Source organism: Psittacula echo (genome assembly GCF_963264785.1).
Source record: "Psittacula echo genome assembly, chromosome: 5".
NCBI lineage: Eukaryota > Metazoa > Chordata > Aves > Psittaciformes > Psittacidae > Psittacula > Psittacula echo.
Window position 1 is genome coordinate 28,941,811 of NC_137739.1, and position 11,289 is coordinate 28,953,099.

Genomic DNA, 11,289 nt, shown 5'->3' on the forward strand with positions numbered 1-11,289 from the left:
ATTTGTTGCAAAGAAAATACAATTTGGAGTAGAAAAAAAGGGGACTAACATCGAAATCTCTGCCTTGCAATTCAATTTTGCACACCCTGGTGCCAGCTGCAACCACCACTTAGATAAGCAAACTGGTGAAACTTCACTGGTTATGAATTAACAGACTGGGGCTAGTTTAATCACAGCCCCATTCCTACCCGTTCACATATAACATTAAAAAAAAAAGAAAAGAAAAAAAGTATCTGAGCTACAAAGCAGCATGAAAGTGCAACAACAGAGCTTTGACTCAACTCCTTTTGCTCTGATGCTAGAGCAGAGTGTGAGTCAAAGGGATTTTAAGGGACTGTGAGGGGCCTGAACCAGAGGAGCTCCGGTGATCACAAACAGAGCAGGGGTGTGTGACATCCTCAGTATTCCCAAATGCAAAGCATAGACACGGAATCTTGTACGCCAGCATCACAAGCAGATGTTTGTCTTCAGTTCTGCTTCCGTGCCCCGGTCTCTGAGAAGTGACCTGTATTCACTCTATGCATTTTGATGCCAACCCAAACCCTGCTGAAGCTGCAGAAGGTGACAGGCGCAGGCCAGGCTGCCCAGATGAGAGCTCCCCTCGCTGCTCACCAGCCTGCCCAAGGCTGCCGTAATCAGCCGTAATTGCCCGGGCTGTTATCTCCCTGCAGCCTGCGTCGCGCTCCCAAATACCGCTAATTGAATTGCTATAATGTTTGCCCTTCCTAATGCGGTGGGTTGGCGAGGGGAAGATGACCCAGGGGAGGCGGAGGACAGGGGGGTGGGCGGCTCTTGGCTCCCCTCCCACCCTCTGGGGGTGCCCCTCCTGCGCGGCCGCGCTGCAGCCCATAAAGCGCTGAGGAAGCCCTGGTCGGGAGTGCAGGTCTGCACTCGCGGCCATGCAGTGAGCGACCATCCGCGGGACTGCAGCCCTGCCACCAGTACCCGGCGACCGCTGCGAGGGAGAACCCGTCGAGCTCCAGATCAAGGTACTTCCCCTCTCGGCCTCTTTCCCGGTGGGAATTTGGGTGCCAAATCGGCACCCGCGGCGGGGATGCTCGCACTGCCCCGGGGGATCCAGGAAAAGCGGTATCTCGGAGCACTTACTATAACACTGTTTCTTTCCAGATGCAGAGGTGCACTGGTTTCCTGTTTCTGTCTTTAATCCTTTGTGCCACCCTGTCAGAAACAGTTGGACTGGTTTTTTCAGTAAGTACTAACTTCACCATTGGAGGTCCTGATCCATTGGGCAGCATTCATGTTTCAGCTGTCAAGTAACAGTAAACCCTGCAGTGATTTGCACTGTACTTTTACGTAGAGGTTAGGCAAGATGCAGCACTTAAAAATGTTTTGAGTACAACAGGTTTTTAGTTAAGAATTTGGGGATTTTAAATACTAGCTCCCTTGTAAACAAGTAATATGACTAAAGGGGGAAAGGAGTGTCTAGTTTATAGAACAAAATTGAATGAATGTCCCATCTGACTTGGAAAAGATGGTGTATGTATGGACTTTTTTATAGAGACTCATGTATAAGTCCACACAACTAAAACAAAACATTGCTGTTTGTTAAAGTGATTATCAGGTAGTAACACAAACTGGGGGTGTAGAGTCAAAATTTCTGCCTCCAAAGTGTGATTTGCAGTTTCACTTACGTGGTGTGAAATCTGCACACCACATGTTGTCAATAGCAGAATCATTGACTTAGGTGGGGAGAGGGCAAGAGTTCACAGTTTGCTTCAAGATTGACTTTTATTTTCTACAATATTTGTTGATTTGGAGCCTTCAGAAGATATTTTCTGCGAAAAGAATGTCAATTTGGGTGCTGTTTGCTTTGTCTTCAGGAAGCACTGTGTATGTAGTTCATGCAATAGCATACCTGCATTTTTTTCTTTAAGGCAAAAGAAAAAAGGGGCTGGACTTTGAATAGCGCTGGTTACCTGCTTGGGCCACGTAAGTCAAGCACTTGTGTGGTTTTTGTCATTTCAAAATTTGGAAGTTTAGCTTTTTTCTTCCTTGTAAACCAGTTTACTTTAGTGTGCTGATTACTCTCCTATGAATAGCGTAATTCCATCTAAACCTGAGAGACTGAAGAAACTAATTTCTGAGAGCACTCATTTAGATATTTATTGCACATATCATAGAATTATCTTGGCCAGCTCTTGTTTTTTCTAAAACAGGGCTGTGCTGTGATGCTTTATATCCAGAAGCACATCTGGTCCCTCTTTGTGCTTCTGAAATGTAATTTTCATATGACAAATACCATCCCCCTTCCAAAGTGTTCTAATGCCTTAGATGTGAAGATAAGAATGACAAAATGTGGTATTTTGGAACTTCTCAAAGTATTTCAGATTTCACCTTTAATTCTATTTGAAAATGGCTTTGCTGCCTGGTTTTTCTATACTACTCCCTCTCTCACCCTCCCAATTAAAGCAAACCAAATTAAAACCGTAACATACAAACTCGCAACTAAATATTAACAGTTCACTATGTGAAAAATAGTTACTGTACAAGGTTTTTAAAATATAGGAACACATTGATTTACAAAGATGGAGAATCGCAAATGTAGATCATAAGAAAAGTGACATGCAGTGCTAAGCTGTCTCAAACATCTGTCCTTCTACCATTATTTCTTGTTAATGTAATAACATTCATTAGCAATGCTTCTATATTTTTCACTCTGTTATGTATGACAAATACTACAGGTACCTTAAAAAAAGAATGCAAAGTCACAGTAAGTATCCTTAAAGTTAGCTAAAACGAGGATTAATGCATCTTAAACATATTAACTGCGTCTCTAAATGTCTGAAAGTATATTTGCCCTGAAGCAGATCTAACACACTGTGGGGAAATGTACTTGTCAAAATGCCATTTATCTAAGACTGGATAATAGGAATCATCCTTTGTTGCAGGTCGTATTGATCAGCTTTTACTGATAAACGAAATGCCCACTGCAAGGGGGAGAGAAGAGGCACCAGGGGCATGTAAGATAGCTTATGTGAATAACCTTCAAAAACTATCTATCTGCAGTTTTCTTTTAAGCAGACTTACTGGCAACATTTTCTAAAACTAAAGGAAAGAGTAGTAAAAGTAACTTCCCAAATTACACATGAATGTACAAACCTACACTTTCTTTACAACTTCCTCTGAATGGCTTCAGCAAGTGCATAGTACAGGTCAGGGTCTGTAAATTATATGAATCATTAAAAAAATAACCTTTCTTCTGAATTTGTTCTTTATTGATGTATTAATTCCTGCTTCATCATTTCGTACATCAAAAGTCCCCATTGTGATCTTTGAAATCCATGAAAAGCAAGCAATATAGCGAAGGCTGTTTTTAAGTCAATTAACTCTTCTGATATTTCCTTTACCAGATGCAGTAGATAACCACAGATCTTTTAATGACAAATATGGTTTCACTGGCAAACGTGAAATACAGCCTGAGGAGGATATTAAACCCGGTAATGAAGTTCTGAAAGCTGATATTTTTCATTTAGTTTGCATGTTTAGTAATTTATTCACTGTTACTGAGTTATCTGACTACTTAGGCACAAGGCTTTAACAGAAATCCTAATAGCCACCTGAAAGGAGAAAAATGAAATTTGGTCATTCAGTGTGCTCTTTGTACGTGGTCATTGTTTAAGACATCTTGGTGCCTAGGGAAAAGTACAATTATGTTGCTTTTAAAGTATAATAGATCCAACTGTATCCTGGGCCGCATCAAAAGGAGCGTGACCAGCAGGTCGAAGGAGGTGATCCTGCCCCTCTTCTCTGCTCTCATGAGACCTCACTTGGAGTATTGTGTGCAGTTCTGGTGTCCTCAGCATAAAAAGGACATGGAACTGTTGGAACAAGTCCAGAGGAGGGCCATGAGGATGATCAGGGGACTGGAGCACCTCCCATATGAAGACAGGGTGAGAAAGCTGGGGCTGTTCAGCCTGGAGAAAAGAAGGCTGCGTGGAGACTTCATAGCAGCCTTCCAGCATCTGAAGGGGACCTACAAGGATGCTGGGGAGGGACTCTTCATCAGGGACTGTAGTGACAGGACAAGGGGTAACGGGTTCAAACTTAAACAGGGAAAGTTTAGATTGGCTATAAGGAAGAAATTCTTTACTGAGAGGGTGGTGAGGCACTGGAGTGGGTTGCCCAGGGAGGCTGTGAATGCTCCATCCCTGGCAGTGTTCAAGGCCAGGTTGGATGAGGCCTTGGGTGGCATGGTTTAGTGTGGGGTGTCCCTGCCCATGGCAGATGATCTTAAAGTCCTTTCCAACCCTAACTATTCTATGATTCTATGATATGACTTTGAATAAACCTAGATTTTTCTTTTCATAAGTTTGAATAAGTATTTAAAATGTCACCCTAGACATTTTTTTTCCACCAAAGTGAGCCACAAAGAAATCTTCCAGTAAGAACAGCTATAGAAACTGGGATGTTGTGTGTGTTGGGTTTTATTTTTGGTTCTCCCTCCACACTTGAGAGCTGAAACTAGACTCCAAAGCTGTATGGCGCATGTTGTAAGAGATTTTATTGCCTTGAAGTCAATATTAAGTCTCAATATTTCCTATACTTAAGCAAGATGGATTATCTTCATCAAGAGATTGAAAACCTGGTCAAAACCGAAGTCAAGTCAACATATTGTTTTGAGGTTGCATGTATCAGGGTGTAATAAATGACAATGAAAAGGATTTTTCATTGGTTCTGGATTCATCATCCAAAGCTGGACCTCTACAGTATATGCCTAGATTCCCTCAGGAAGAGAAGCTGACACTCTTAGGATTTATTTTTACAGCCTCCTCCAGAATAAGATATAGAAAGTTCTGGAAAAAACAACCCAGTTTATTTCTCCTAAGAAGAAAGTGAATTTGCTGCAGACCTCTAAAGTGGGCTGGGATGAACCTCATCTTTAGACTGTTAGAGTGACCTGTTCCTCACTCAGCTGAAGAAAGCAGTGCTTACTTCAGTACTAGTGCGTTCATCACTGCACCAATGAGGGAAGACAAAGTCCCAGCCCCTGAGCTCTTGCAGGCTATTTTAAATCCACCCAGCAAAATGTAAATGTGTCTAATGCTAAGTAAGTTCATAAATGAAATATGCTCAATTATAACTTTATGGTCATAATTACTTTGTAAGTAGAAGAGTAACATTAATATATTTCCTAGTTGTTATATTCTCAGAATGACTGTCAATTTAGTTCCTAATTATTACTTTCTCTGAATAGTCTGTCAGTTTGTTTCTGGTACATAGCTGTATAGTGTAGCTGCATTGGAGGCAGTTGTTTTCTTGTTTTGGTGGTGGTGGTTTGGTGTTCTTGTTTTTAAGAGAAAAGGAAAGAAAAAAATAGAACCTACTTCAAACACTGGTGTAAAAATAATACTTTGGCAGTCAGAAACAGTGTGAAAGGAAGGCATTTGTATTCTAATAGAGCAGTTCACGTAGCAGCATGTTGCCATTTGGGGGTATACTACCAACTCCTTTACATGAATATGATTTTTAGGAGTTATGGAACTCTTTTTGCCAGGTACTGCTACACCTCTAAAATTACAAGTAAACCCAATCAAACTTGTCTGGGTGCAACCCGAAAATTTATATAACTGCCTCTGTTATGAACATAATTTTAGATGCTCTTCTCTCACCAAAATTTTCTTAGAAGCTGAAGTTTATGGTAGAGTTTATGAAGTTTATGATAGAGCAAAGGATATTTGAATATAAAACTTGGGTAAGGAACTCGGGATTCTTACTTTAATTGAAAAAGAAGAAATTTTATTAAGCTAAATTTTACTGATTGCTTAAAAATATCTTAACGTGTTATTACTGTAAAAGAACTCATGCAAAGAATTGCATAGCTGTTTCTTTACTAGAACCTGCAAGTATCTATTCTGCCATGCAGAATTAAGGTCAATAGAGTATATAGAAATATTCATGTACAATATGCTTGAGTCACTAAAGAAAAATATTCATCCAACAGATATGAATTGGTAAAAAATTCTGGGTCAGTAACCTACTGATATAATGATTAATCATAACAAAGACCCATAACAGGTTAGGTTGGGAATAAAAATTAAGGAAAGCTTCAAATACCACAAGTATTATCAATGTATGTAATAAGAACATCTTTGTGTCTGTTCAAAGACTAGATTTCAAGACTTTTAGATGCAAATTCCTTAAATACATTCTTAAATGCTGATTCTCTACATACTGGAAACCTCTGTGTCCCTCACAGTTCCCCATCAATATTGTTTATTTGTGCTAAGCTTTTGACCTGTATGCCACTAGAGCCCTAAAATCTTCCTTTCCATTATGGAAGCACTCCCCCTGCTGCAAAGTCAGTCTTTCAGACTTCTCTGAGATTAAACACATTCCCTGTGGTAATATCAAGTGATGGTACTTTCAGTGATGTAATAATGGAGTGTCAGCCAGATACTTGTACCCATCTGATCAGTATGTAGAGAACTAAAAATCTTATGGAAATTACCTCTCCTTTGTTCTCCAATATAGAACAATCATTCACCCTGCTGATAAAAAGCAAGATATCTTACTTCTCCCTGCCCTCCCCCCCTTCTTTTTTTTAGTAGACACAGAAAGCATACTTCTCCACCTCCCAAAGTGCAATAACAAGCTCCCAGGGAGCTTGATAAACTGGGCCATTTAAAAAGCATCAAAAGGTCTACTTGCACAAGATCAGAGGAGTATGTTGTACTAGATACAAAAACATACATTTCTGAGCTTTTGGGCTGCAATTCACTCCTTTATCATGAGTGGATTATTTGGAACAAAGACTACCCAAAGAAATTCTGTTTTGCAAAGCTGATGACTTTGCTAAATTTACATTTCCCTTCAGTCTGAGGCTAGTGGACATAAAGGAGGGAGTGGAGAACAGAGGATAAATTTTCTGCAGCAGAACTCATAAGGCCTTAAACATCGTGACCATTAAGGTGTCAAAGCAGCTCCTATGCAGCAATAGCATACCAAGCTGGGCAATTCTGATTCTGAGAATTGCAGTTACCTACCTTTATGTGGCTTTACTCTTCCGTGAAAGGAGGTGTTTCATTTAAGGATTTTAAGGAAAAAGAGACTTCAGATAGCCTTGTTTTCAGAGTACTCATAAACCTAACCACAATGTCACATACAACAGATCTTTTACCATGTTAACATTAAGTAAAAACCGATTTGTTTTATAGAGAATCTTGGAAGACCACTGGCTGATGAAAACATTGTGCGCACAATAATTGAATTTTTGACTTACTTGCATCTTAAAGGTTAGTGAATATCTTTTTAATCTTTCTCACTTTCTGGTGTGAAACTTAGTGGAAAGATATTCTTATGCTTGAACGTGCATGTCTGCTACAGATTTGAGTGTGCAAGACTTAGAGCAACATCTCTCGAGGCAGTGAGGAACTGTTAATTCCAGTTTAGTGCACTTAGGAATAGGCGTGATTTAAAGAGTGCATGTGGTCCTGCCAATTTGCAGGTCAATGAATATCCAATAGAGCAGGGTTCTAATATCACTTAATTTACTCTGGACACTGTGAAAATAATAACAGCTACCATTAAAATTGTGTGGACTCAGCTTTCAGAAGAGGTGAATACAAACTAAATACAGACAGATTACATGGGAGTTAGTATAAATCAATTCAATAAGATTTCACTTTAATGCCAAGAACAGTTGGTTGAAATCCTGAAAGACTTGTTGGTGACAAAAGAAATACAGTTCCCTTTCACATGTGCTCTGCAATAAAATCACATCATGAAATTGCAGGAATGGTAAGCTCAGTGTTGGCAAACAGCTCAAAATGCTGCTAGTAATAACTCTGTGGAGTCTTAAAATTGTGACAGAAATTGTAAAACTGAGTTTACGCTGATTCTATAAGAATGGTGTATACTTTATTATAGCATTACGTGAAGGAGAAATCTGGCTGCTTCTGAGTTGTCGTTAGTTTTTATTTAAAACAAACTATGCTAAACTCAAACAAAATTCTGAGCTTTTAAAAATCTTTTTGGCCCTTCTGAAACTGTCTACAAAATATTCAAAAATATAACATAGGCTTGCAAAGAAAATAACAGAAAGGAAGAAATACAAATCACTTATTCCCTGGGACAAATGAGTGAAGAAAGTTGCATTGTAACAATTGCTTGTTTAGGATAGTGATGATAAACAGCTGTCTTTATTCAGAAAAGATGGTATTATTATCTGGCTTAATAAATAACAGAATCTCCAGATTATATAAAATGGCTTTTCCCTGAAGTATTTCTTGTATTCCCAGGTTTCAGAAGACACAGAATGTTATATTATCCCTTAACAATATTTATTAGCAAGACCCAGTACTGACTCTTAGACAAAATCAGAACTGTAGATTTAGGAGGTGAAAAACCAAGCTTTATTATGGTAGAGATGCTTTAGTATTTTTGCTCAAATGAAACTTTACTACATTAGATATATTAGTTATGTTCCTTTGAGGGGAGGGGACAAATTCCCACTAACGGCATTCAGAATCAGGAATGCATTTTGATCTGCAAGATGAAGTGAACATTTTAGCTGCTAAGAAGTACTTTTGTGATAATTAAAAGTGGCCTTCAGCTTTCGCTCTTAAAAATCGTTCCCTCAAGCTTTAAAGGTTTCCCATGTGGAGCAGGCTGTAGGATGGCAGGCATAACTGGATAACATTAAACTTTTGAAATGCTGTCATTCTGTCATTGCTGTATCTAAAAAGGTGAAATTATATCAGGATATAATTATTATCAGATTATAAATTATTAACATAAAAAAAACAACAGTAGTTTATACATTAAAATATGAGAAGTTCACGGATTTGCCTCTTATAGCTGAGAAGAAAAATATGAATGTGTATACTACTGAAATTGTGTTTCATTAGGTAATTGCCAAGATTAATATGCGTACTTATATATGTGCTACTACTTTTATTTTTCCCGTTTTGCAGAGGTAGGAGCACCTGACAAGCTACCTTCATCAGAGGAAACAAACCAGACTTGAAGAACGTGTTTTTATTTTGTTGTAGTGTAGATTTAGGTTGAATTTTAAACAGAAGATCCAAAGGAGAGAAAGATGAGAAATATTGTTTGCATTAATCTGGTCAGTTGTAAACAGCATTCTGCCTTCTGTTTTGTTTGTGTCTCTCTGTTTGCCTCCTCTTTACCCCCCATCTTTGCCCCCTGTAATGTTATAGTGTGAAATTTTTCCTTGGTATGTTTTTTCTGTAGGGAAATGCTAAAATAAAAATAAAGAGCAACTACATTGTTTCATTTTAAAATTAAATACATACCAGCACACCATATATCATAGACAAAGCCCAGGTTAAATTAACAGATTTACACAAAAATTATGTGTAGGACTTCTATTTCTATGTCACCAAGAATAGTGGATCTGTGCTCATTAATGAAGAAACTCTTCAGTCCACTCTAAAAAACATGTTTTATGAGATGCTTTAGTCTGAGTCCAGCAATCACTTGAATACATGCTTAATCCATACAAAAGAGCTAGGCCCATACACAATAACTGTCACATTAAGAATGAGGGAAGGTTTGAGAGGATACCGAATGTTAGCTTTTTCACATGCAGATGACTTTCATTGTATGCATAGCACAACAAAATGTCATCCTTTAAAAATGCTGCTATGCATTGGAGTGTAGAGACCGACAAGTTTTTAAGAACTTTATTACATAATCTCACATTTAGCATAGCGAATACATCCCAGATGCTAAATTGCTAATGTTTAATTTGAGCCCCCAAGGTTATTTCAATGTGTCAGCCTGCATTCTTCTTCTTATAATCACTCATCCTCTGAACTAATGTCTGCTGTTCACTTTCCAAGGTGTATAAAATATTCTTTTCATCAGATCCAATGAGATTTTGAACAAGCCCTTCAGACAAGGTTTTATTAAGCTTGATTTGCTTGTTTCAGATTTATTCTTTTTTTATGTGATAAAAAAGTGTGCACTGTGGGTACCACACATGCTGCCAGTTCAGCATTATTTGGTAAATTTATGGGCTTCCAAAAATGTGAAAGCAAAAGTAGAGTCAAACTTAATTTCTCTACATCAGTAGAGTTCAGTAATTCCTAATGCTCATTTTCAGTAGTAATGCCCACATTTCCCACCATAAACTTGTAGCAGAGCTCACTAAAATACAGAGGCATTCTTTTCATTGATTTCCATGGACTTTGGTTCATTGACTGTCGAGTACTAGTATCCATTTGCAAAACTCAATAGCAAATCATCTTTCTATGGCAAAGCAGCTGAATCTATGATCAAATAAAAAGAACAAAATCTTAGCATTGAATATTTTTTCTGTTGAAATAAGATAAGAAATTAAGTTTTAAATTAGAAAACAGTTATTAGTTACATAAAATTAGCATATTACCAGCTCTTTCAAGTTGAAACCTAAATTAGAATACTGTTAGCTCATTATAGCTGAAATGGTCTTGTTAGAATATCTATTTGAAATTATGAAATTTGAGATTGAAATACTGAAAACTCATAGGATCAAGTTCCTTGGAAAATTTGCATCACCGTCTAAGCAGGGAGGCCCAAAAGCTCTTACTCATTGTGCTGCAGTGCTGTATGCATACATTATAAAACCCACAAAGGATCATTATAATCTAATTATTAAAGGCAGTCCTTATCCTTTCAGTTAATAATTAGGGCATTCAAACACATACTGGTAATATTCCAAATACATAGAGGGGTAAAGTTTTCAGAATGTTTCTTCACCCTTTAGAGCTCTTTGCGAAAACAAAGGAGCAAAAAACAATAAAGGGGCGTCCTTCTAGATCAATTTCAGTAACAGTTTTATTGTATTAACATTCTTATTTATCCAAAACATGTCTTACATCACTACATCTCAGACCCACATTCTTCAGATATTTGGAATATCTCTATAATCAGCCTCTCAAACACCTGATAAAGGATGGCCTTTAAACCACAATTTGAAATCAATTAGTTTCCACAGGAAGAGACAATAAAAAGATGTCACAAGTTCCAGCAAAAAAAAAATAACAAAAAAATCCCTAACCCTTTCCTCTCTATGATTTTATTTTCTCATTTCCATACATTGTATTCTTTTTTGTGTAGGATTAGATGAAACACACATCTGCACCAAAGGCTAAAGGCAAAGTCTAAAAACTGAGCCAAACTTTGTTATAGTATTTACCAGAATTGAAATGACTCAGCATGCAAATTTAACTCTGACAATGAACAGAAGGCTTGCATGATGCTGAGTGACTGGACAGCAAAATGGCAGATGAAATTAAATGCTGATGCAAGTAATGTATATACACA

The 11,289-nt window shown here is 37.9% G+C and overlaps 1 protein-coding gene across 1 annotated transcript; it reads left to right on the forward strand.

Moving 5' to 3' along the window:
• Positions 1–1,128: 1,128 nt before the first annotated feature.
• On the forward strand, positions 1,129–8,986 carry GAL (galanin and GMAP prepropeptide; the record flags this gene model as incomplete). The annotated part of the gene is made up of 6 exons (XM_080618189.1): positions 1,129–1,209; positions 1,896–1,950; positions 2,910–2,981; positions 3,372–3,458; positions 7,176–7,253; positions 8,934–8,986. 6 exons carry the CDS (start codon positions 1,129–1,131, stop codon positions 8,984–8,986), a joined length of 426 nt encoding a protein of 141 aa, XP_080474315.1.
• Between the last annotated feature and the right edge of the window lie 2,303 nt (positions 8,987–11,289).